General features: G+C 50.4%; 4 protein-coding genes across 8 annotated transcripts; 2 read left to right on the top strand and 2 right to left on the bottom strand.

The window, feature by feature from the left end:
* Nucleotides 1–12,413, bottom strand: LOC117894076 (forkhead box protein A2). 2 transcript variants are annotated; one of them, XM_034800949.1, is made up of 8 exons: nucleotides 11,963–12,413; nucleotides 11,738–11,863; nucleotides 10,899–11,663; nucleotides 9,665–10,838; nucleotides 9,023–9,118; nucleotides 1,662–1,833; nucleotides 1,055–1,592; nucleotides 1–965 (listed from the first exon to the last, which is right to left on the bottom strand). In XM_034800949.1, exons 3-8 carry the CDS (start codon nucleotides 11,032–11,034, stop codon nucleotides 700–702), a joined length of 2,382 nt encoding a protein of 793 aa, XP_034656840.1. In that variant the 5' UTR covers nucleotides 11,035–11,663; nucleotides 11,738–11,863; nucleotides 11,963–12,413; the 3' UTR covers nucleotides 1–699. The 2 variants fall into 2 exon arrangements, with proteins under 2 accessions (XP_034656840.1, XP_034656831.1); XM_034800940.1 differs by lacking the exons at nucleotides 10,899–11,663; nucleotides 11,738–11,863; nucleotides 11,963–12,413 and having other exon boundaries at nucleotides 9,023–9,121; nucleotides 9,665–10,866.
* LOC117894004 (DNA-directed RNA polymerase II subunit RPB1) lies at nucleotides 10,847–26,171 on the bottom strand. 3 transcript variants are annotated; one of them, XM_034800839.1, is made up of 6 exons: nucleotides 26,084–26,171; nucleotides 25,774–26,007; nucleotides 22,492–24,735; nucleotides 20,170–22,414; nucleotides 18,924–20,061; nucleotides 10,847–10,867 (listed from the first exon to the last, which is right to left on the bottom strand). In XM_034800839.1, the coding sequence occupies exons 2-5, from the start codon at nucleotides 25,852–25,854 to the stop codon at nucleotides 18,962–18,964; spliced, it is 5,670 nt and encodes a 1,889-aa protein (XP_034656730.1). In that variant the 5' UTR covers nucleotides 25,855–26,007; nucleotides 26,084–26,171; the 3' UTR covers nucleotides 10,847–10,867; nucleotides 18,924–18,961. The 3 variants fall into 3 exon arrangements, with proteins under 3 accessions (XP_034656730.1, XP_034656722.1, XP_034656737.1); XM_034800831.1 differs by lacking the exon at nucleotides 10,847–10,867 and having other exon boundaries at nucleotides 18,296–20,061; XM_034800846.1 differs by lacking the exon at nucleotides 10,847–10,867 and having other exon boundaries at nucleotides 18,296–20,061; nucleotides 25,774–26,138.
* On the top strand, nucleotides 12,667–13,740 carry LOC117894097 (peptidoglycan-recognition protein SA). Its single transcript, XM_034800974.1, has 3 exons — nucleotides 12,667–13,110; nucleotides 13,169–13,287; nucleotides 13,356–13,740. Exons 1-3 carry the CDS (start codon nucleotides 12,803–12,805, stop codon nucleotides 13,538–13,540), a joined length of 612 nt encoding a protein of 203 aa, XP_034656865.1. The 5' UTR covers nucleotides 12,667–12,802; the 3' UTR covers nucleotides 13,541–13,740.
* LOC117894020 (putative ATP-dependent RNA helicase BoYb) lies at nucleotides 13,816–17,874 on the top strand. Of its 2 annotated transcripts, none has more exons than XM_034800859.1 (2): nucleotides 13,816–17,312; nucleotides 17,412–17,874. In XM_034800859.1, exon 1 carries the CDS (start codon nucleotides 13,924–13,926, stop codon nucleotides 17,308–17,310), a length of 3,387 nt encoding a protein of 1,128 aa, XP_034656750.1. In that variant the 5' UTR covers nucleotides 13,816–13,923; the 3' UTR covers nucleotides 17,311–17,312; nucleotides 17,412–17,874. The 2 variants fall into 2 exon arrangements, with proteins under 2 accessions (XP_034656750.1, XP_034656757.1); XM_034800866.1 differs by having other exon boundaries at nucleotides 13,816–17,316.

Raw genomic sequence — 26,171 nt, 5'->3', positions numbered from 1 at the left:
TTTGCCATAATGAATAAAACCAGTTAGGTGCAGTTACTACTACAGACAGGGGATAGACAGGTTGGAGGGGGTAAACAGTGTACCCCAAGTACATTATTCTAAGTTCGTTTTATAGGGTTTAGTTGTATCTCTATCTGCCTATAAGTATATGCTCGATAGGCCTATGTTTAGTTAGGTAGGGTAGGTAGGGTTTATTCGACTACTTGTAGAAACACTTAACTAAATTCGGGAAAGAGCTATGAGGGATACAATATGTTGCATAAACATGTTCTTAACGCTAGAAAGCTACTTAGCGCCTATTTGTGGACGTACCTAGTATTCAACTAAAATGTAGACAAAAATGAGATTTGAGCATTCGATTTGTACTCAAGACTAGACTATACATAAGGGGCGGGGGCGGGGACGTGGACGGGGAGAGGGTTTTATGCGCTGATGATGGGTAAAGGTTCCTCTACAGTCCTACAGGTCCTTAGGTGGTTAGTTGTAAGTGTTTTTTGGTGAATGTGTGACTAGTATTTTCGTTGAGAGTTGGCTTATGAGTAGGATCTGCTACAGTTACGATTGTTGTTCTGGCATGGAGCGAGCATAGAGCACTGGGCCACCTCAATTGCTTGGCTGCGCTGGAGCTGGAGCCGCAGCTGAAGCTGACACGGAAACAGGCACTGGAACCGAAGCCAATTCCGAGTGTTGTCTGCGCGGTCAAGCGACAATGTCACTGCCGGGATTGTAGCCAAAGTAATTGAGATTGAACTCATCGCTGAATAGCACCTCCTCCTCGGAGGGCTCCACTTGGTGGGACATCTGTATGCCCAGCTCCATGGGATCGATTTCGGTGATGTAGTACTGCGAGTGGGTCAGGCTGTTGCCGCTGTTCATGTGTATGCCGCTGCCCACGCTGCCATGCTGCTGCTGCCTCAGGCCGCTCTCCGTAACGACAACGTCCTTGTGTATGGGATTGAGATAGTCTTCAGGTTGGAAAGCAAACAGAGAGAACAGGGAAGAGATAAACCATGTTAGATTATGGCTGGGTTCGATTCGGCTGACTCGCACTCACCATTGTCGAGCAGCACGTCGTGGTAGGTGCTGATGATGGAGTTCACCGATTGCACCTCCACCTCGCGATGAATGCCATTGAGTATCTGGCCGGCCGTCTTGCGCAGCTCGTCGTCGCTCAGCAGATCATTGAAGGGCAGCAGTCTCTGGTGATGATGATGATGATGGTGATGCTGATGATTGGAATGATGTTGAGACTGCGTCTGGGACTGCGACTGTGACTGCGACTGTGACTGCGACTGTCCTGACGTTGACTCGTTTGTCGTTGCTGCAGCATGTTGCAGCATCTCCTGCGTGAGTGTGGCAGCTGCCACGGCTGCCTCATCGTACAGGCAGCCATTGCTCGATTGATTTATTCCCTGTGTCTGTGTCTGTGTCTGTCCCTGTTGCGGCGAGTGGCAATTATGTTGCTGCTGCTGTTGTTGTTGTTGTTGCTGCTGCTGTTGCTGTTGCTGCTGGAGTTGCTGCTGCTGATGCTGTTGAATGCGCTCCCGATTGATGGACTCCATTTTAAAGAACAAATCGAGACGTTGCTTCTTCTGCAAGGAACAAGAAACAAAACCTTAATTAGAGCTGAGCAGAGCAAGACTTCACTCCGCTCCACTTACGTGCTCCCAGGCCAAGACATTCTCGGCGGAGTCTCCGCTGGAGATGGCCCACAAGTGGCCAGCGCCCTGTGGCGCCTTAACGCCTTTCCGAAAGTGCGGATTGATGGATAGATTGTGTCGCACCGAGTTCTTCCACCGATCATCGTTTGACTTGTAATACGGAAAGCGATCGCTGCCAAGAGAACAACGAAAATAAATTAGCTTAAACCCTAAAACTCAGTTTTTCATGGGAAAAGCAGCAACTGCCGGGGATTGGTCAATCATTTGCAACCCCCATGCTCTGGTCACTCTCTGACCAATTGCAGTTTCAGCAAAGTTTTTCAGCGGCAGACGAAGCAGCAGGAGGTGTTTGCCTCTTCCGCGCAGCCAATCCGTGGCGGAAGGCGGAAAAGCCAATTTCCATGGAACACGTCATCGTGCAGGCACTGCGGCAGACGCGCACACACAGAGACCGACGAACACGGACACGGACATGGACATGGACATGGGCACTGACAGGGACATGGACATGGACAGGGACAGCGGCACTGCCACTGCCACTGGCACAAATTATGCGTCGTTTTTATTCTTTTCTTTCTTTTCTCTTTTTCCCTTTTCCTTTTTCCTTTTTCCTTTGCCCCACCCGTTTTCCCAGTCACGAACAGGCCCAGTCGGAGTCGTGTGTATGGCAGGCGGAACCACCACCAAGCAGTCCAATCCCAAGCCCCCAGCCCGCTACGGCCAGGCCATTTTGCCCAGATGTAAAGAGAGGAAACAACGACGACCGGAAAGGACATCGCGTGCCATGCCGGGCAGGCTCCCCACTCCGCACTCGCCCATGGGTTTGGGGAGGGTATGGGCTGCACCGACCATTGGGTGGTGGCTCGAGTTGGTTGGGGTTCGGGGCTCGGGGCAAAAAAATGGAAAGTATTTCAAATTACGGCACAGACATGGCTCGGCGTGGGTTGGGTGGGGTTGGGGTTGGGTGTGGGAGATGACTGGAAGACACGTGCCGCTTGTGGGGAAAGAGAAACGAAGCAACCCCCCGATGGAGGGATCTGTGTGCTATGTCATTGGTTAACTGCCAGTGCAACCCCCCTGCCACTCCCCCCTCCCACCGTTCATTCTACGCCCACGACGCAGAGTTGAAAAGCAATCCAAAAAAATTGCAGCACGCGAGCCCCAAAAGAGGAGGACTCCACAGGGGGGTAGGGGGTGTGAGGGGGTGTTGAGGGAATTTCTTGGTTTTTCGCTTTTCTTCCGTGTATTTTCCGCGTATTTTCCTGGTGAGTTTTTCCTTTTTTTTGTGCTGTTTTGGGCATGGGAGAATGACGACTCATAAATGAAGTGAAATGAATTATAGAGAAATTCATGGCGGAGTGACGCTCCGTCTTGTTTGGATGACTCCTTGCGGAGGGGGTTGGGGCAGGGGAGGGAGTCCTTAATGACCCCTCGGTAATGTTCTGATAACTCGCTTTACGCCGTCTCCCCAGCCCAGACCTACCCAGGAATGGATGTGTGTGTCCCCCTGTGGGGTTATTCCTGTGCCCAGATATCATTGCTAAATGCCGTGGATATGTGTATTCATATATTTATATTTTTGTTACGGAGTGTACATATGTACATATGTACATGCCTCAAGCGATCTGGCACGCAGTCCCGTCATGACGCATCAAACAGCGAAGTCAAATGATTTGGCACTTGAAATTGCTTACGGGCATAACGGGATCGGTGTAGGCATGGACATGCTCCACTTTCTCTCTCTCTCTCTCTGAGAAAAGGCATTGCCATACTCCACTCTCTGCTAGAGAGGCAGCAGAAGGGGCAGCCCAAGACCCAACCCCAACCATTCCCATGGCTTAGATTGGAATTTAATGGATTGTGCTGCGCTGGGCTGCTAATAAATGTATTTATTTGTACTCAAATGGCACTGCTTCCTGCCTGAATGGCTTCTTTTAACCTTTCGGTTATCCATATGTACAGATATTTAAGAGACACAGAAATCATTAAATCATTTTATAGTTCCTCAAAAGTTCTCATCTATGTACATATGTAGCTTTTTAGCTTGCTGTTTAAATATCAAAACTACTTCCTACAATGTTCGGACTTTCCCATGTGAATAATAATAATAAATAATAAATAAACTGTGAATAAATTGTAATCTCCAAAACCTATGGGTTACAAAATCTACGCTGAAATTTAAGACATTTTTTACTAGTTTTATGGCTCACGGATTTATAAATTACCCAACACTGCACATGAATTAAAGCTAAACCCAATTTTGTGGCACATTTGAGCTGGATTTTGAGGTTGCAGATAATCCCAAGAGTTTTAATATTATTTCTTAAACTGAATTTTAATTCCAGTTTTGCGTTAGCTCTTTAAGCTTTCAGTTATTGCCCACAAAAAAGTAAACTGTCAGCCGCCGCCTGACTAGCTCCATTATGGCCATGCCCATGCCTGGACGAGCAGGCACTTGTAATATAAAATATAAAGTCTGGCGCAGGCATTGATGTTGCAATAGTTTATGGCATCTGCATGTCTGTTTGGGCTTAATCATGAACTCAGCGCAATCGATGGGCCAGGCCAACACAAGAAACGACATTGTACATGTGTATACGTACATCCAGACAAACCCAGAACCGTCCACACAACCAACCAATCTATCCATTCCATGCCATTCCATTCCATTCCATCCCAAAGCCAAAGCCATCGTCGCACTTGTCGAATTGTCAACGTGGGAGCCGGCCTCAAGCACGTACTCGCGTCGGGGCAAATCGTCAAAGATATATGTATGTATGTAAATACATATGTATGTATGTATTCGTGGGTGGGATTTGAGTGGCTTTGTTAAGTTGCTAAAAATCAAATACCCGCAGCTATCAGCTCGAGTCATCGTTGTCAATGAATTTGACTGACTAACTCCTCGCTCTGTGGGGGCTGAGATTGGGCCTGGGCTTGGGCTTGGGTTTGGGTTAAAGGTTTTTTCGGTATGAAATTGTCGGAATACACGGCATGCCACACACCCACACACTCTTTATTATCATATACATGTACATATGTATATGTACTATATGTGGGCTTGTATCTTCATTTTTGTACTGAATATATGCAAGTTTATATTTTGAGTTTCAGTTTCGATTGTAATACAAAAAATATTACGAGCTTCTTTTGCTGGTGGGGGGTAATGGGGGGGAGGCTTCTGCTCTAGTTCCTCCTGTCCAGGCCTTCTCGGGCACTGAAATGTAATTGACTGGCAGCAACACACGCCCTCGGTCTCCTGCAGGCAGCCAGCAAATCCCACCAGCCACCAGCCACCATCCACCATCCCATTGCAGGCACTCTCTGATGAGGTCTGATAGGCTGGTCGCTCGGACTAAATGGTTGGTTCGCTCGTGTCTGGGCGTGCCTGGCACGCAATCCACCTCACCCATTCTCTCTATGCATACAATATACATATATCTGTATATATGTATATGTAGTAAATATTCAAAGCGAGAGAGAGCTTCATTTTCTTTTTCTTTTTTTGTATTCTGACATGGCAGCAAGGACCCATCAGACTGGGCAACTACTTTTGGCTTTTGGCCCTGTCTCTGGCTCCACAAACTATACATATATTTCGTGTGGTATATCTGAATGAGTTGTGCCAACGAATTGTATGTGTATCTCTGTATATTTATGGCACTACGTTAGTCAGTTCATAAATTGTTGCGGCTCGTTGGCGTCCGTCCACCGTCCACCGTCTTGGGTGCCCCTTCGCCTAGCCACTAAAATACATTTTGGTGGATTTATGGCCAGAGTCAGAAACATAACAAAAACAGACCTGCAGCTGAGTAGACAGAGACCAAACCAAACCCAAACCCAAACCGAAAAGCCCAAGTTGCCTCATTTTTGGTTCAAGCAAAATGAAAAAGTTTTTAATGGCAATTGTCGATTCTTCTTTTTTTTCTACGAACTGTGGGTGGGTGTACATGCGGCCCAGCCACGCCCACCCAACAAAAAAACAAAAAAAAATATATAGAAATTCCCAAGGCAGTTGTTATCACATGACCAATGACTTCCATCTAGGATCCCGTTCTGGCTGGCACAGAAAGTGTATTCTCTCTTCTTATATCTGACGACTTAAGGTGGAGCAATCAAAGGAGATGTGGTTGTCTCCACCTTTATTGATCCTCCAAACACTATCAAAAACAGAATTTGCTTGTAAATCTGTTCCAATGTGCCACACAAATGCTCAAGCAACGAGACAACGGACAAATTATCGTACAGAATAGACAAACTTATCAGATTGCCGAATCTAGAGCAGATCCTATCATTATAATAGTCCAAAATAAGAAATTAAATTGCCGTGCGTCTACTCTCTCTCTCTCTCTCTCTGTAACACTCTCTTCCTCGTGCAATGCCCCCCACTTGGCGGAACCGAGCGAGCCATAACAGCTGATATTTGTGTGACAAGAGAGAGGGAGAGACATCTATAAAGACATTTTTGAAGATAATTATTAAAGAAAAGTATCAAGCATCGTTTGCGTTAAATTTCCTGGCATTTTCTATTACTTTTCGCACTTCTTTGTGATTATGTTTGTTTATTGTTTATACAAAACTCAAATCAACAGCGCAGTTGTGAGCGCTTTACTGCAAATTTAGTACCAAAACTGCCAACTCTGTGCATTATTGCAGAAGTAAAAAGTAATTAAATATATTTTTATACATTTTTAAGGATAATTGATGCAATTCTGACATAGCCAGAAGTCGAAGTTTCCCGTTAAAAATAATCATTTTTATTCAAATGATATTTATGTTAATGTTTGCACTACAGCTGCTGGATCCTTTTAGGATTGTGCCCCAGCTAAGAGCAATTGCGGTTGCCGAGAGCCGCGGAGGAAGGGTGGCTTTTGTCTACATAAATGTGGCACATGTCCTGGGATCGATCATGCATGATCCGCATCCCATAAACACTCAATATGCACATTTCCAATTGACCGGAAGAGCGGAAGCGGCCGTATGCCACCACTACCCAGCACTATGCAGCACTCCCTCTCTTAACCCACTTAACCCCTTGCCACTGGCACAGGCACTGGCACTGCCACTGGCAGGTAATTGCACTCAACTCTGGGCATGGGCATGGGCATGGGCATGGGCATGTCAAACACCTGATACCCGGGATGCATTGATGCATGTAAAAGGTGTAGAAAGCCGGAAGGGACCCGAAGTCCAGACCCCAATACCAGTCCCAACCCCCGCAATTAATAATTATTGTGAGCAAATGTGCAAGCGTAGAAATTTCATGGGCAATTGCCAGGACAGGCAAAACGATTAAGCTCGGGTGGGCGCGGTGGCGGGGGCGGGGGCGACAAAAGGTTGAATAAATTGCTATTGGGCATACTCGCATGTACTGGGCACTGTGTGGATCACGGGGGAGGGGCATTGGCCCCTGCGCAGGCGTCATTTCTTTTGCCTTGAATGCGACGAGGACGTGGCCATGAATGGGGTGGCGCAGCGATGGCAGTGGCAGTGGCACCACCCCCCCACTTCTCGGAGCCACAAAGTAAATTTGTGAATGGTTAATGAAAAGTTCCCCAAAAGCGGAACTCAGCCAAGAGCTGAGACGAAACTTTTGCCAAGCAGCGAGCCGTCCTGGACTGTCGGCTCATTACATTTAATGAACCCCCCGCACCCCGAAAGGGGTGTGGGTATGTCGGTTGTCGGTGGGTGGTTGGGTGGTTGGGCTGGTGCAGGTGATGGGCAAATGTCATAAATTATTTGCTTCCCCTCCCCACCACCCATTTGAGAGGGTATGTAAATTTATATAGGATATTTACACGCAACATTTTGGGCTGCGGCTTCAAATATTTACACTGATTCAGGCACCCCCACCAGCCGCACCCGTCGCACCACCCGCACCGGCACAGGTGCAGAGCGGCAGCAGGGGGTGGGCGGCAGGGATGAGTTTTTTACCGTTCATAAGCGAGGAGGCGAGGAGGGGGAGGGAGCCCCGAATTAATGAACCTTGAAAAATGTGTTAAAAGTTTTTCTCTCATTTTGTTTTGTTGCTTTCCTTTGTGATTTGAGCCCAATGGATAGTTTTTCGGGTGGGACCGAAAGTAGGTAATAGGTTATTAGGGATGGAATATCAGTCCCATAACTTTGGAAGCAAAGGCCTGGAATATGCTCGAACATTTAGCTGGAAGAAGTGCAACTGATTATCCAGTTGAATGTGGCCAAAGCTTGCGATAAATGAATCTTTCGGTAGAAGAGCAGAGAACAAAGAATTTATGGATCAATTATGCTGAATTAAGAACCAAAAGTACACTCTAATTTTGTTTTTTATAAGCGTTCAAATCTGAAGATTTCTCTGTGCAAAGAGAGCTAATAAATTGGGAAATCCTTTCGTACTTGGAGCATGGCAAGAGAAGCGAAAATGGATTCTTCTGCCTTTTGTACGCGATTCACCCACAAAATATGGTCATAGGAATTTGTTACATATTAAATGCTGTAAATCAGAATCAAAGCCATAGAATTTCGTGTTGCTACACACCAGCATCTGTGCAGAACAATTTACACACTTTTTCTCGCGCTTTGTCGCTGCAATCAGTCCTTAAAAGAGGCAGCCTCTGGGTCAAACTCCCGACACTTTGTGCACTTTATGCTGCAACATCTGCCAAACACATTCGGAAACTTTAACAATAAACTTCTACGAGTAGCTTGGTATTTGAGACATCTTGTATGTCCATAAGCTCCTCCGACCTCTGTGGGCATTTCTTTTGGAAGTTCTAGCTTGATTTGCAATTGAGCAAAAAATCCAACAGAATTTCTTGAGAGCTTCGACTTGAATCGTATGCCCCAATGGCAACAAATTCCTCATAAATAAAAGGTTTCCGCTCTGCTCACTGTAGTTGCAACAACAACTTGTTGCAACCAAAAACCCCACAACCCGCACACAATAACACACTAAGCAGTCCCATCAGCAAGCAAAATGCAGTTTTTCTGCACATAAATTGCTCGAGTCGAAAACTTTTGGCACTTTGCACTGTTCGGTTCGGTGCTGGATTTTCCCTCTCGCTTCTCGCTTCTCGCTTTTCGCTGTTTGTGAAGGGAGCAAACACCTGGAAGAGGGGAGGAGGGGAGGAGGGAAGGGAACCAATCAAATGGCCAGCGGGAATGCGCAGGAGGAATTCTTGAGATTTGTTTAATTGCATCCGGCTGGCGCTTCCCCAACCCAACCCAGCCCGAAGCAAACCCAAAGCAAAAAGCAGAACCAGAACCAGAACAAGAGCCGTAGAAGCATCCAACAAAATGGCGTCCATCAAGTGTACTGTGGGGGTGTGTAGGTGTGTGTTGGTGTGGGAGGATAGGGTGGGTGCATTGGGGATTGGAGTACTTACGATATCCATTGGTATATGCCCGACACAGTCAGTTCACCCTTGTCCTCGAGGGCGTATTCGATGAGTTCCGTGTAGGTGAACGGTGGTTTCTTTGGCCTGCTTGTTTTGCGGTGGTTGGTTTCGGGTTTCGGGTTTCACGTTTCACGTTTCGGTGGGATGATTGGGTGGCATTTGGGTGTTCCATTCGTTCGTTCGTTCGTTCGTTCGTTCGTTCGTTGATTCGGCATCGGCATCGGCATCGATTGGCGGCGCCACAAATGAAAAATGGAAATGGAAGAAAGCAAGTTTCATATTAAGAAAATGTTTAGCAAAAAGCTTGCAGAAAGTCGAAAGACACACATGGCAGAGAGTGGGCGAAATGAATCAAGTAATACCCATAGATAACTCATTCTTAGACGCCGTTTTAAAGTCCTGATTTGTTGGGCCATTGGGAATGGTTGAAGGAAAGCATTTCCAAGCAAATACTCTGGTAAATGGATATCCCTTTGCTCATTGACTATTTTGCTATGGAATCTGCTAGATTCATGCATTAATTTCATACAATTTGGATCCCAATTGGAGGGTGCGGCCACTCAGCTGACGTGTAGGCAGCTCCCTAGATCGACTGCTGCCACTTTAGTTGCTAATTCGGACTATACTCACGCCTTGGAGGTCGTGTCCTCGACCACAACATGCTCGGCCACTATCATGTCGCTGCCATCCAGCTCCGAGGTGACTTCCATGACGAGCTCCTCGAACTTGCGGCCGGTCTTCGTGGAGCTGCTCATGTTGCCGCCGGCTGCAGTGCCAGCTACTCCAACTGTGGATGCACCCAGTGGGGGGGCGTTGGTGCAGCTCTTGGGGGATCGCTGGTCCCGCTGATCCATCAGGGCCGCTGGTCCGTGGCCCTGGCTGGAGTTGAGCGAATGGTTTGAGCTTGTGGTGCATGTGGATGCGGATTGCGGCGAGTTCGAGCTGCAGGGCGATGTGCTGACAATAGTTGTGGGCGTTACGGCCTCGGCTTGTCCCACCGGCTGAGACTGTCCCTGTCCCTGGCCCTGGCCCTGCCCCTGGCCATGGGGCGACAGATGGGGGAATTCGTCAAACTTAAAGTTGAGCAGCCACGACAGGTTCTTGTCCTCAAAGTCCGCCTCCGAGCCATCGTTAGCAGTCGCAGTCGATGGCGTGCCCGTGGATCCTGCCGAAGTGCGCCTGCCCGTGGGCAGAATCCGACATCCCGACTGTTTCAGTGGCACCATGAAGCTCTGTGCCGATGGCTGGGACTGCGACTGCGACTGGTGCTGGAGCTGCTGCTGCTGCTGCTGGGAGCTGGCAAGCGGCAGCGTCGCACTCAACTGGCCAATCTCCGCCTGCAGGCCAGAGTTGTAGCGATGATCGAGCTCGAGCAGCTCGCCCGCCTGCCAGCCGCCGCCGGGACCATCCTCCAGGGGTGCGCTCAGCGAGGTCGTGGGCAGCGTGCTGGGTGGGCCGCAAAAAGCGGCAGACGGCACCAGCAGGCTGCTGTCGTAGGCAAACAAATCGTTAATAAACGCGGCCGATGACTCTGGTGCCGATCCAGCTCCAATCACAGCCCCAGGCCCAGGCCCAGCAGCAACGGCAACGGTGGAGGGAGCCGCGGAGCCGCCACTGGCCGTGCTGCTGGCTGCTGGTGGTTCCAGCTGGAGGTGAAAGTGCAGGTCGCCGGCATCGTACTCGAGGTGGCGCTTCTTCCAGGGATTCGTCTCCAGTTGATCGTAGTCCTGGCCCAGTGCCAGCTCCTGTCCCTCAACCTCCACCTGCGACTCGTATTTGCGCTTCAGGAAATTATATTCGCAGTCTCCCACTCCCACTCCCACTCCAACTCCAACGAGGTGTCCGCCGCCGGAGCTGCTGCTGCCGCTGTTGTTGTTGTTGTTGCTAGTATTATTATTGTTGGTGCTGTTGTTGTTGTTGTTGTTGTTTGTGGCTGGACTTGGATGGACACCGGGAGCACTCACACTGCCCGTGCCATTGACGGGCATATTGACAATCATGACGCGCTCGTGCACTTCACGCGACGCCCAAAAAACACACACGGACACGGCGGAGGCACAGGCACAGGCACAGGCACAGAAAAAAAATCAACGCAAACAGCAGCAACAACAAATAACACACACCAAAGGATGGAGCAGTGAAAGGAGGAAGCTTGGACTGGGACTTTACGCTGTGTGTGCTTCAGTCTGTGTGTTCTGTCCGAGCCGAGTTCCGTCTCGCGCTGCGACTAGCCACGGAATGCGAACGAACGCTGAACGCTGAACGCTGAATGGTGCCAGGAGCAGAGTTGAACCTCCAAAGTTGGTGCTCCCTTGTGCTGCGCCTGCGCCTGCGCCTGCTGGCATACCTCTCTCAATTATTACCCTGCGCACTCAGTGAAGCACAAAGCCAGTCCGGGCATCCATGTGCTGACTGGGTGCTGGTTCTGCTTGGTCGCTCTTTGGCCATAATCGAACATGTGCGCTGTCCGCTGGCCAATTCCATTCGGCGCGTTGACAGGGTGTTCGGCCCCTGTGCAGCCATTCAAGCGTCTAATCGCCGCTTTGGGCACCCTGTGGAACAGCCACGGATCGGATCGGATCGGATCGGTTCCAGGCAGCGCACAAGTGCTGCTGGAGCCCAGCTGGCCCTGAGGTGCATGCACAGGGAATGGCATCTCAAACATTTCCAATTAAATGAAATTAATTTCCAATAAAAACTCACCATTTGGGTGGGGATCAGGTTGAGCCTGAGAATGCCTTACACAATTATTTGCCTTTCAGTGCAGAATTAAGCAGAAAGGCGCCGGTGGGTTGTGGGTAATTTCTGTGATAGAATTTGCAATCATTTCTGAAATGGAAACAAAAGAAATGCGTGAAAGAAACACACATAAAAAGTGCATAAATACATAAACAAATCATTTATGCGCCTTAAACTGAACATTTTTACCCAATGAACAGATGGGAAGACGGCAAACATCGCTCTTGTTCCATGCAGCAACAAAGAAATCAACCATTAAATAGGGAGATGCCTTCAAAAGCTGCCGGCAGTGAGGCTTAGAGGCATAGAGACTTGTCCGCTTAGCCAGTCTTCCAGCAGCAGCTTCCATAAATCTTAAGCCATTCAATGAGCTTCCATGGGATTCACAGTGCCGAACGTTAGCAGCAGCGGCTCAAGGGATTTATCATCATCCAGACCCATGACGTCAATCCATAACACTAGCAAAAGATTTGATCATTTGCCTGTGCAGCAGCTCCGCTTGATAGATTTGCCTGCCTTCTCTCTTTGTGGCTTAATGAACGTTCTCGAGAGAGCGGTCTAATGTGACTCACTGAGAGTGCCGCCAGCCCTGTTATCAGCTTCAGCTTCGGTTGAAGCCTTTCCATCATGAAGAGAGCAGAGCGTCTGTAAATCGTGTCAGTAAGTGTACATATATGAGAGCGTGTTTGGGCATAAGGGACAAAGTACTTGCTTGAGCGTCAACAAATTCTGGGAAACATTTGTCGTTTTGGCGTGGGCTTTGTGTGTGTGTGCTCTCGGAAATGCCGCAAGCAGTCAGTTAAGTTGGCAACCTGTTTTCGAGTCGGTTGAGCTGCTCAGCCGTCTGCCCTGACAGTGGCAACAAAGAGCCCCGCCGCAAATGAGTGTGGAAAGAGAGCGTCGGCTGGGTACGGGAGTCCCCCAAATGGATCGCATTGGATCAGAGTTCACACATCTTGATAAATACGCTTGATAAGGCAACCGTTCGGGCAGTTCGCATCCGTCGCCAGATCTCTCCGAGCGCCAGTCATGCTTCCCACTGCTCGCCTTTGCACGCTGTTCGTCGTGGCCGCTGCTGCGCTGATTGTTGCGGTGGTGGCTGGCGGCTCCGGTAAAGCTCGCCATCGGTCCGATATTTGTCCGCAGATCAAGTTGAAGCGGCAGTGGGGCGGCAAGCCCTCGCAGAACCTGCACTATCAGGTGCGCCCCATCCGCTTTGTGGTCATCCATCACACGGTCACCGGCGAGTGCAGCGGACTGCTTCAGTGTGCTCCGATTCTGCAGGGCATGCAGGCCTATCACCAGACGGAGCTCGACTTTGACGACATCAGCTACAAGTAAGCATGAACAGAGACATCAGCTGACGCACTGCAACGCTCCGCTCCATATCCCCAGTTTCCTCATTGGCAGCGATGGCATCGTCTACGAGGGCACCGGCTGGGGTCTGCGCGGCGCCCACACTTACGGCTACAACGCCAATGGCACGGGCGTTGCCTTCATCGGCAACTACGGGGGTGAGTTGCATTTCTCTTGTATTTACACCGGCTGGTTATTGATCTCCGATCCTCTCCCTTTTTTATAGAAAAACTTCCCACGGCAGCTGCGCTGCAGGCGGCCAAACAGCTGTTGGCGTGCGGCGTAAGGCAGGGGGAGCTGAGCGAGGATTACGGATTGATTGCAGGCTCGCAGGTGATCAGCACACAAAGTCCCGGCCTGACGCTCTACAATGAGATTCAAGAGTGGCCACATTGGCTCTCCAATCCATAAAATTGGCAATTTCACAATTTCGCGAATTTTTGGCGGACTTATCGATTGCAGTCGGTCGGGTCGGGATGCCAACTCGGCTTATTTGTCAAACATTGTTTGGCGTCTACTTAGTTTTAACTTTTTTGTAAAATTAATACACAAACTTATTAACTGTAAATTAATGCACTATTCTGTAATTCAATTAAACAATTCAACTAGAAGGACTGGATGTCGAATGATATAGAAAGATAAGCACCGATATCGATTTCAAGTCCAGCTTGCAGCGCAGCCACCTTCACGCCGATCCTTTCTTCCGGCTGGGCCATTTTTGCAAATTGAGTGAACCAAAACAAATCGACGAAATTGAGAAGCATCCGAAAAGCGATCAGCCCAACGGCCACAAAATGTCAGACGACAAGAACAATAATTTGCTCAAGCTTGATAGTTTTATCCAACCGCTTATAGGGTCAAACTGCTCCGAATATGCATTGGCCCATGCAAATGTGAATGTGACGCCGTTTCGCACATTCGCAGAGGTTTCGATGCTGCCGGATATTGTGCAGAGAATGAGAAAACTGGGCCTGAACCGTCTGCAGCGGCTGCAGAGCTATGCCTGGCCGCATATCCTCAATGGACCGGGTCACGGTGTGCTCATTGTGAGTGCCCCACGCAGCGGCCGCACAATGGGATATGTGCCGCCGATTTGCCACGCTGCCAGTACGAGCCTGGCCACAAATCGCCAGAAGAGAGAAATGGCGGATGACCTGTTGGATATCTCGCATGGAATTGGACCCATTGTTCTGATTCTAGTGCCAGACCTGACTCGAATGGAGCAGGTGGCCGCCCTATGCAGAGCACTCATGCCCAAGGATGAGACCGACGAGGACATGTCGACCATTAAGGTGACAAAGGTGTTGACCGTTCCATCGGAGTGCACTGCCACATTCATGGGCGCGTGGATCAGCGAAATAGGCATCTTGGTGGCCACCCCCGCCCGATTTGCCAACGCATGCCGGCAAGGGGAGGGCCTGCTAAAGCTTAATCAGCTGCAGATAGTGGCCTTCGATGACGTGGACATGATGCAGCAAGAGGAACTGAAGCTGGCCCAGCAGTACATTCCAAGCATGACGGCCAAACATAGTAGGCCAATACGCAAGGGCTCCCAACGTTATCCACGTCCACAGGTGCTGATGGTTTGCCAACACTTGACTCACTCCCTGATTGCTCAGATGCGGCGTTTCAATCAATATCCGTGCCTGATATTTGGCGATCTCCTGGAAGCTGCTCTCTATGGCGGTATGCGATTGCTGGTCAATATGGTCGGAGCCAAGGACAAGGTTGCTGCGATCGTAAATACGCTTCGTCAGCGCCCGCCGGCAGATTATCGCACCATAATATTCTGCGATAAGGATGTGGAAATGGCCCAGCTGAGTGTGGCCTTAGCGGAGTACGAGTACGAATGTCTGGCTTACTACGAGACCATGGATATGGAGCAGCTCGATAAGGTAAGCAGCTGGACGTGTGACAGTCGCGGCGTCATCTTTGTCTGCACCGACAGCTGTCCCGAGTTGAGGATTCGCAATGCGCACACCATCATCCACTACAGCATGAGCAGCTCATGGAGCACGTTCAAGAATCGTCTCATGTTCCTCTCCGACAATGTGGCCAACGTCCTGGAACCTTCCAAGGCACCAGCTCCTCCGACAGCCACTGCAAAGGATCAACGGATCCTGGATTCGCTTGTCCTCTTGGATGAGACAAACGCCAGGCAGCTGCCACGTCTGGTTGACTTCATGCTGCTCCGCCAGAAATTGGATCCCAAAATCGTGGAGATGGCTGCTCGCATCCGAAAGCAGTTAAACATAACGAAAAACATCGTAAAGCCAATGTGCGGGGAGATCCTGAGTCACGGCGACTGCTGGAATACCAGATGCGTGCATCGTCATTATCTGCACGAATCGGATCGCCGTTCATCGGCTGTGCCCTGTGCGGGAGACATTAAGGTCAAAGTGACCCGCGTGCACTCTCCGGGACACTACAGCGTGATCGCCTTCGAGCACAAGCCCCTGGAGGGTAAATGGTACAGTCTAAACCCTGACTGTAATTTGCCGGCTCTGATGAATTTGAAGCTCAGTGGGGATAAGGTGGAGCCACTACCGCGCTACTGGCCACCGAGACACCAAGCCGTGTGCCTGTGGAAGCCCGAGCCTGGGGCAGTAGATGGCTATGTCTATGAGCGTGTCCGGGTGCTTAGTGTGCCACCCATTGAGAATGTGAATCTGGTCCAGTCGGACCTCATGGTGCTCGTCCAGGCAATGGACTATAACACGCGCCGTTTCGAGACCAAGTGCAAGTCGCTCCATGTCTGCCCCGATGAGTACGTCAATGAGCCGCCGTTGTCCATGGACCTGCGCCTCCTGGGAATGACTCACCACTTGGGTGATCGCGACTGGGCTCGCGGAGACGCGAGTACGGTTCAAAACTGGCTGGATAATGCGCCCAAGGACCACTTCGTCCAGGCCAAAGTCATCTTCTCCACTTCGCACACGATCTTCGTCTCATGCATGGCGTCCATGGTCTATCTTAAGACATTGAAGACATTCAATTTGCACTTGAACCTGTTCAGAGCCCAGATCGAGGCCAAAATGAGCAAGCGATGTGCCGCAACCAAAGAGAAGATTTTGAAGTTCTTTGAGGAGCTTATCAAGCTGGACGATCCCACTAATCCCCAAGAGCCCCCAGAACAGGAACAGGGACAGGAACAGGAACAGGTGGCAAATGGGCACAAAGAGGAGCACATCGTCGAGGACATGGACAAGTGCTCGCCCTCAGAACAGGACGCTTGTAAGCTGCAGGCCAGGTTTCAGCGTGTACTGGAGACCCGAAGGCTTAACGTGGCTCAGAAAGAGACCAACGGCATGCTGCAACCTAAGCAGAGTCAGAGACCTGCAGTGTCTGTTGACCAGGACCAGGAGCAGGGGCAGGAGCAGCCTGAAGAATCAGAAGCTTCCGATCTGAAAGTTGTACCAGTGAAAGATTTTTATGACTGCTTCTTGAGATGCGTGGCGCTGGATCGCATCGAGGAGATGCAAACGGCCACTGGCTCGACGGCTTCGAATAATCGCCATCCGATGTTGACTGAAGCCCCCACAGTCCAGCGCTCCAAAGAGTCGAAGGAGAAAAAGTCGCAACAAGAAATAAACAAACAATCAAACGGCAAGGAACTATCCACCAATACAGGAATAACAGCGAGCACTGCAGCTCTAATACTGCATTCTGGATCGCGTCCCGAAGTCAAATACTTCCAGACACCCCAAGCCCTCCATCTGCAGGTCACGATGGTCGATGAGAAGATATCCTACCAGACATGTGTCCAACACGGAACCTGCATTTACTTCAAGGCCATCCCTGTAGATGGATCTGGAGCCTCCACTTGCAACTCCAAGAGGGTCTATGAGTTCTTTGTAAACACACGCATGATCCTCAAAGGCATGCAACATGCCATGAAGGGGCGCACTGTGTACATTGAGCTGCAAAAGATGAATCCAGGCTACTATCCCACACAATTTGTTCACTTGAAGTTCTTTCAACCGAACTACGACAAGATTTCGATGGAGGAAAAGTGGCATCTGCGTGAGAAAATCTTCCTCGAACAGTTGATGAAGGATCATGGCTGGGGTGTGCTAAAACACTCTGCATGCGCTGAAAGCAGCGAGGAGCCCGTGTCCGAATCCGAATCGGAGGATGGTGTGGAGCGACCTGAAGACTACAGAAAGATTGACATGACATAGAGGTGTGTAAGTTGTGCCCACAAATGTTTAGTAACTAACTAATTATAGATTCATTTAACTTACGCTCGATCATGCACTTGGACCGTGAATCGTCAATCAAGGAAGAGCATGAGCCACGCAGCATGAAAGAGATGGCGATCCCATAGTTTACAATTACTTCCAAATCTGAAGTATCCTTTTCGCACTTCACCTGAAATACATACTTGACACTTGCGACACGCAAACGCATAAATAAATCGACCTGATAACAAATTCGTGAATTGTTTGCCAAACTCCTGTGCGGGGCATTGGTCGCTCAGCTTACAAATATCTAAAGAACTACAGTCAGTCCCACTACAGGTCGAACCCCAAGGGTGGTGCAGCAGAATCTCGCAAACTAGAACCACCTTGTGGGTTGATTCTAATTTCTAAAAAGGACACAAAATGCTAAATATCCCAAACAAAAATAGTTCCGCCAGCATTATTTGATTTATAAATATTTGATTAATTTAATATAAAACCGTATAAAATTTCATTCAATTCATAAATAAACACTTTAAAATTTTGACAATTTTTTAACTTACATTTTTGTATATTTTAATTTGAGCTTAATTCATCAGCTGACATCAACTTGAAGCAGCATACACATGCATCATTTACACACCACAAAAAACCTCGGGGACAAATGGCAAAGCTGTGCAGGCAGTGGAAAAAATCTTCCAGAGATTAGAGCCGCAGGTTCTAACGCATTCAAATGTTCGCTTCCAATTTCTGTGCGCGTTCCCATTTGTGAGATTCTGCTGAATTGTTTATTCTGGTACAGCAGTGCAGCATAAAGTAACTCCTGAACATAAAGGCTGCGACAAATACATAACACATAATTGAAACATTTTTACAACAAACTTACAGACACAAATATTCGACACTTGTTGGGGACATTTACACGGAAAATACTTGAACGAATTTCTTCATTTGCGATTTACGAACAACAAGAATGTGCTTTAGATATTTTTTTGATTGTATATTTAATACGTTTCTGTCATAATTTACAATTTTGTTTAGCAATTGATCGTCATAGATCTACACGTAATCAAATGTATGTGGGGTGTGGGGTGTGTGTGTGTGGCATGTGGCATGTGGCATGGTCGTATGTACTTTGGACGAATACATACTTGACGCTTGCTCGCTTCTCTGCTGCACTCTTACAATGAGACTTGATTTATATTTATGTGTACGAAACGCAGCTGCGTTGATAATAACAATTTGATAATGATTTCGCCATCCGGCGGAGATGGTGCTAAAAAAATATATCTTGATACATAATTATTGGATTATATTATTCAACATTCAGCCATCCCGATACGGGCTGAATGTTAATAAAACGTTTGTTGTTGCAATTGCAGATTGACATATTGGGCGAATTGCCGTTGCAGCTGCAGCTAAATCGTGGAGCTATCTTATTAACTAGACTTAAAAAAAGCAACGTATATTGTAATGGAACACACACAATCAATAGCCAGTACATTGTATGCTTTTTTTAAGTGCGCTTCTTGGGGGGTTTCAGTTTCGGTTTCGGTTTCGCTTTCGTGTCGCATGCTGATTGCGCGTTGATTCTTAGCTAAAGGTCCGTATCGGAACCACCTCCTCCGCCTCCTCCAGGGTTCCCCGCGGCTCAGTCGTCGCTCTCCTCGAACGTGGGACTGCTGGGCGAGTACGCTGGACTTGTGGGACTATAGTGCGAGGGCGCCGTGGGCGAGTACATGGGCGATGTTGGTGAATAGTTGCGTGCCGTGGGCGTGTACGTTGGCGATGTCGGCGAGTATTTGGTGCTGCTCGGCGAGTAGATTGACATATTGGGCGAATACCGTGGGCTTGTGGCCGAATAGGTGGATCCAGTGGGACTGTACTGATTCGACGGCGAGTGCTGCGGGGAGCTGGGCGAGTACAGTGGTGATGTGGGCGAGTACTTCGGAGAGGCCGGTGAATATTGCGGCGAGCCGGGCGTGTATTGTGGCGACCCTGGAGAGCCATCGTACGAGGGCGATGGCGGCGAATAAGTCGGAGACGTCGGCGAGTACTTGGCCCCTGTCTGGGAGTAGGCCGGCGATGCCGGCGAGTAGTGGGGCGAGGCCGAGTAGTTTGGCGATGTAGGCGAATACGAGGGCGTCGCTGGCGTATAGTTGGGTGATGTGGGCGAATACGAAGGGGATGATGGCGAATAGCAAGGCGACGTGGGCGAGTACGAGGGACTCGATGGGGAGTACGAGGGCGATGTCGGGGAGTATGAGGGCGAGTTCGGCGAATAGTTGGTGGAACTGGGCGAATAGGCATTGCCCGGAGAGTACATGTTGCTGCCGCTACCCGCAAACGACGGACTCGACGGGAAGTTGGATGTGGGCGAGTAGACCGGCGATGTTGGCGAGTAGCCAGATGCCGATGGCGAGTAGCCCGTCGACTGCGGATTAAAGTTGGGCGTGGTGGAGGCATACCGTGGACTGGGCGCAGCATATAGCGGCGATGTCGGCGAATAGTTGGGACTCGAGGGCGAATAGTTGGGCGATGCACCGCCGGGCGACGAGGCCGTGTAGTTGGGACTCGTCGGCGAGTACGATGGCGATACGCTGGGCGAGGCCGGGTAGAACGGTGACATCGAGGGCGCCGGAGAGCTGGGCGAGGAGCCCGGATGTGCGGGCGACCAGCTTGGCGACATGCCAGACGCATCGGAGGCGGCTGATGGCGAAAAACTAGGTCCGCCCGGTGTCATGGCGCTCACTGCAAAAAGGGGAAAAATAGAGAAGAGTTTCGAATTAAAGCGAGATGGAAACAAATGTTAGACAGAGACGGCGCCATAGCCACAGCTATAGACAACGATCAACTTACCATGCCCCGGAGGCGAGAAGTAGCGTGGCGTATTGCAGTTCACCCACGGCGTCATCGGGGGCGTCATGCTCGGCGTGGAGCCACCGCCAATGAACATGGCCGTGCCACCCAGCATGCTGCTGCCCAGGGTATTGGGTATCTCAATGCCGAAGCGACACTTCTCGGCATCCAGCAACAGATCGAAGCAGCCGGTGCCCATCTTGGGCAGCTGTCCCATGATTATGTTCTCGGACACGCCACGCATGGGATCCGTTTCCGCATGGGCAGCCGCATCCATGAGCACGTCCACCGTCTCTTCGAAGGAGCAGCGCATAAGGGCGCCGGTATCCTGCCTGTTGATGCCGTGACGCGTGATGGCCATCAGATGGCCCTTGGCGGTCATCACATCGCACAACAGAGCCAAATGGCGGTAGTTCACGTACAGGCCGTAGAACTGCAGCACCGCGTTCATCTCCTTCTCGACGGACTTTCGCACCGCCTCGATGCCCAGCACCTGGAAGATCTCGCAAATGTCATTGGAGGAGGTGCGTACGGGGTCAACGTCCCGCTCGGAGAGGACCTTCATCATCGATGTGCCGTCCGTCTCGAGCAGCCACTCGCCGATGGCCTTGAACTCGCCCGTTTCGGTGATGACAATTCGCTTCTTGCTGTCCGTTTGCGGCAAATGCATGTAGACCTTGCCAATGGCCTCGATGCCCTGCAGCGTCATGTCCGACAGCATATTGGCCTCGATGCAGCGCAAGAACATATCATCCTCCATCTTATCGACGGCCTCGTCCTCGTCCTGGAACTTATTCTCCTCGTTATTCATGATGCGAATGCGCAGCACCAGCTTGTCCGCATTGTCATCGTTGAAGATGCAATTGAGATCCTCGCCAAAGCCCACATTGATCTTCTCGGCAATCTGCTCCATGGTCAGCTTCTTGTCCGTCATCCGCTTGCGGTCGAGCTCGATGCGCAGCAACCAGGGCGAGATTCGGGTCGGATCAAAGTCGGGCATCTCATAGTAGACATTGACGAACTCCTGATCCTCCGATATAACCGTTCGCTGTGGATCCGGATCGTAATAGATGGCCGTATTGGCCGTCACCTTGCGCAGCGTCGTGTGCTCAAGGCGGCACAGCACATTCTTGGCCTTCTCGGCATCACGGGCGGCGCCGCCCGTCAGGAATACCGTCAGAGATGGGGCCTTCGGCTTCTTCGATATGTTGATGATCTCCTTGAGCCTGGGCACACCCAGTGTCACGTTCTTCGAGGACACACCGGCGAAATGGAACGTATTGAGTGTCATCTGTGTGGCCGGTTCGCCCAAACTCTGAGCGGCCAAAGCGCCAACCATCTCGCCAGGATTCGCCTGGGCCTGCTGGAAGCGTGTCTCAATCTCACCGATCAGCCACTCAAAGGCCTCCGTCGACAGGCGAAACTCCTCGGACACATATTTCGTGCACAGCGTCGACCGAATGAGGCACTGGAACAGCAATGTGGCATTCTCGTTGGCCTGCTTCGATATGCGATCAGCGCCCGTCACAATCACGCAACGCTCCAGCAGTGTCTTCACGCCCTTGATCACCCGCATGGGCGAGAGGTCTGTGGGCAGTCGCTTGTTAATGTGGAATATCTTCTGCACGTTCCAGATCATGCGCTGCAGATTGCACGGCAGCACCACCTTCGAGTCGCCATTGGGGAAGATAACTCGCAAGTTATCGCGATCGTGCATCAGATGATCCCACTCCGATTCGAGATCCTGTATGGCCTCGCTGCTATCGGTCATCTCTTTGATCACCTCGTCGGTGAAGACCTTGCGCATGTATCGCTCGTTCGACCAATCGAACTTGAAGCGCTTCTCGAACGCCTTGTTCGAGAGCTTCACGGTGGGCATGTTCTGGAACTCGACCAGCTCGCCGCAGAGGCCATCCTCGCCGTAACGCAGCTGGATCAGCTGGCCCACCGAGTTACGCACGGTGCCATCATAATTGACCATCACCGACTCCATGGCCTTGATGAGACGTCGCTGGATGTAGCCAGTTTCGGCTGTTTTCACCGCCGTATCAATGAGACCCTCACGACCGCCCATAGCATGGAAGTAGAACTCTGATGGTGTCAGTCCGGCCAGATATGAGTTCTCCACAAAGCCACGCGACTCGGGACCATAATCGTCCTTAATGAAATGCGGCAGAGTGCGCTTACGGAAACCATAAGGGATACGCTTACCCTCCACATTCTGTTGTCCCACGCAAGCAATAACCTGGGTACAGAAAGAAAGAAACAGCGATTAGGCGACTTAAGGACTTCCAAGGAGCTGATATATGCGCGAGACTGTACCTGAGAGATGTTAATGTTGGATCCCTTGGAGCCAGACACCACCATGGCCTTTAGATTGTTATATTCGGTGAGGGATTTCTTGGCTGAGCCACCAGTCTTGTCACGAGCATCGTTCAGAATTCGATTCACCTTGTTCTCAAAGGTCTGACGCAGCGTATTACCGGGCGTCGGCTCCAGCTCCATGTTGTGGGCCTTCTGGATAACATTGATGACATCGTCCTTGGCCTTCTTAATGGCCATCTGAATTTCGTTATAGGTCTGCGGATCGGCAATGGTGTCGCCAATGCCAATGCTGTGACCCTCGAGCAGCAGCCAATTGTTGATCACCGTCTGAATGTTGCCGTAGAAGCGTCCGGCTATCTCGTGGCCCAGCTCCAGGAAACAGATGTGCAGCAGTGAGCCCGCCGATGTGCCCAGCGTCTTCTTGCAGAGTATGCCCATGATGAGGTCGCCGTGCTCCACCATTACTTTGGTGTCGCCGGGCGATATCCACTTGTAGGGGCCATCATCCTCCTCATCGGGATGCGTCGAATGGGTGCGTATCATGTTCACGTTGCCGGGTATGATCAATGAGAATATCTGCTTGCCCGTCCACAGGGGCCGCGGCTTGAGGATGCACGGCTGTGGCATTTTGCCATCCCACGTGGGCAGAAACATCAGCAGATTCATCACCTGTTCGCGTGTGATGAACACATCACGCTTGGTCATCTTTCGCACGGCGGTGAGGGTGTCCTGCACAATGCCCATGACCGGCTTGTTTGCCTGCGGCGTGATTATCTGTCGCGGTGTGATGTGAATGTTCTCCACCTCGGCGCGCGTCTCCATGGACTGCGGCACATGGAGGTTCATCTCGTCGCCATCGAAATCGGCATTGTAGGGCGATGTGCAGGAGAGGTTCATGCGGAACGTGGACCAGGGCAGCACCTTCACACGATGCCCCATCATACTCATCTTGTGGAGCGTCGGCTGGCGATTGAAGATCACAAGATCATCGTCACGCAGATGCCTCTCCACCTTGTAGCCGCACTGCAAATGGAGATCCGACGATTTCGGATGGAATCGCAAATCGATGCGCTCCCCATTGTCCCGGACAATGTACTTGGCGCCCGGATATTGCGAGTTGCCGCGACGCACCAGCTCCTGCATGCGATCGATATTGAATGGCGTGACCAGCTCGGGGAAGGTCAAGTTCTGGGCTATCGAACGCGGCACACCGACCTGATCGATGCGCAAATTGGGATCGGGTGTGATGACAGTACGGGCTGAGAAGTCCACACGTTTGCCCATCAAGTTGCCACGAATGCGACCCTCCTTACCCTTTAGACGCGCCTTGATCGCCTTCAGGGGCTTGCCCGATTTCTGCATGGCCCTGGGCATGCCGGGCATATCGTTGTCCACCAGCGTGGCCACATGGAACTGCAGCATCTTGATGTTCTCCTGTATAACGTGGGCCGCTGCACCGCTTGCCTCATTCTTGCGCAGCTCATTGTTGGCCTTGATGATGTCCGACAGCTTGTGGGTCAAATCGTCCTGATTCTTTGCCGCTCCGAACATGACAACAGCCGGACGCACGGCCAGTGGTGGAACGGGCAGTACGGTGACAATCATCCAGTCGGGACGGGCGTATTTCGGGTCCATGCCCAGAATGAAGCACTCTTCGTCGGTTATGTGCTTCAAGATCTCCCACACACGCTCCGCCGAAACGACAATCTTCTTCTCCTGCGAGTCCTCGTTGGGATGCTTCCACTCGGCGGACAAGTCCAGGCCCGTCCGCCGGATCGAGGGCTGGTAGTGGCCACAGCCGCCGTGGCCAGGCTTCTTGTTCGGATCCGGCTGTTGGTTGTCCTTGGTCAGATCCATGTCCTCGCCGCCCTCGCAAATAGTCTTGCCCTTGCACAGATCATACACATAGGCCAGACGCTTCCGTGGCTGACCCTTCGACTTCACCACAATCTCCTTGATTTTCGGATTGTGCGGCGAGACGAGCATCTTTGAGCAGTAAAAGCAAACGCAGCGCAGGATCTTGATGGTCTTCGTGATGAAGCCAATGTGGAATACCGGCTTGGCCAAGTCGATGTGTCCAAAGTGGCCCGGACACTCGGTCATGTTGCCGGCGCACGTCTGACATCGCGATGTCCTGTCAATCACACCCTGTCGGGGATCCATGAGGCCACCCAACTTTGGTCGGCCTCCCTCCATCGTCTCGGCGAACTGGACGCCACCCTCGGTAACGGACATACGGCGCTGGAACACGTCAAACGGGAACAATGAAAGATAATACGATACATTCTGGCAGATGGGAGACGGATGACACCTCATAACTGCCCTCCCCCCACCTTAAATAATATAAAATAGTCTGGATATATAGATTTTTGGCATTAAAAATATGAACGAGAAGGGACGTGTGAGACGCTTCTTACGCGTCACAACTTTTATACCCGGTACTCAGTACTACAACTGCACCTTAGCGGCTATTTGTCGACTTTTACATTTTTTCTTCATCTGTCATCTACATCAACAACACTACGCAGGCCAACACGCCTCTTTAGCTCGCCACCCTCCCCTAGAGTAACACACTGCAGAGTCAGGGCAGAGACGCGTCAGAGGCAGAGGCTACAAACTGCGCGAAGCAGAGTGTGAATGAGAGAATGTGTAAAAAACAAATATAAGCTGCGGGACGGGGTGGTTTGGCCACCGCAAATTAATTTCTTCATTTTGGCCATAATAATGATCCAATCGGGTCCCAATTTTGTGATCTGATAGATATGGTCATTCCCTACGGAATGGCGTTTTTAGTTTTCTTTTATCTTCAAAATTGTTTTCGCCCTTTTGCGGGGGCGGAAGGGGGTGGGGCTAATTTTTGAAATACACTGGTTTCAGTGTGAGCATACAGCAGTCTGGATCCAACATTTGGTGGCTCTAGCTGTTATAGTCTCTGAGAACTAGCCGACGAACAAGACGGACGGACGGACGGACGGACAGACAGACATGGCTCTATCGAATCGGCTATTGATGCTGATCAAGAATATATGTATATACTTTATGGGGTCCGAAACGTTTCCTTCTGTGCGTTACATACAACCGTTATTCCCCACAAATACAATATACCCTATTTACTCTTCAAGTACCGGGTATAAAAACAATTCTACCCCCACACTCATATTTCCCAGCTCATCAATTCGTAGCTAAATATTGTTTTTGCATTTGGTGTTTGATGACTTTTTTGGAAATTTGATCATTTTTCAATATGGCGTCGCAGACATTTGAAGGAAATGCACTTACAATTTCATCAGGTGATAAAATTCCAAACTGTACTCGCTTCACCTGCCGCAGGGGCGCCTTGGAGTCAGTGGTGGTGCTCATTGTGGCCACTGGGCAAAAGATTGGGCCAGGCTGGGCTGCGAGTGTTCAAGCAGTGGGCTGCTGCGCGTCGTCGTCAGACTTTTTCTTTTTCTCCCACTGCCAATCGAAGGGCAGAAATCGGGTTTGATCACGGGGGATACAAAGAGTGGCGCACTTTGGAAACAAACAGTAGGGGAAATACCATTAGTGGTTGCTACTTTTTTTACTGGCTATTTCATTTTATATGTACGTTTTAAGGCCGCTTGCACCAATTTTCTTCGCTTTATTTTGCACCACGGTGTCCGCGTTTTCCGTGATGGTTAGTGTTACCGCTCATT

The sequence above is a fragment of the Drosophila subobscura genome, chromosome A (assembly GCF_008121235.1).
Source record: "Drosophila subobscura isolate 14011-0131.10 chromosome A, UCBerk_Dsub_1.0, whole genome shotgun sequence".
Taxonomy (NCBI): Eukaryota; Metazoa; Arthropoda; class Insecta; order Diptera; family Drosophilidae; genus Drosophila; species Drosophila subobscura.
This window is presented reverse-complemented; position numbering and strand designations above follow the sequence as displayed.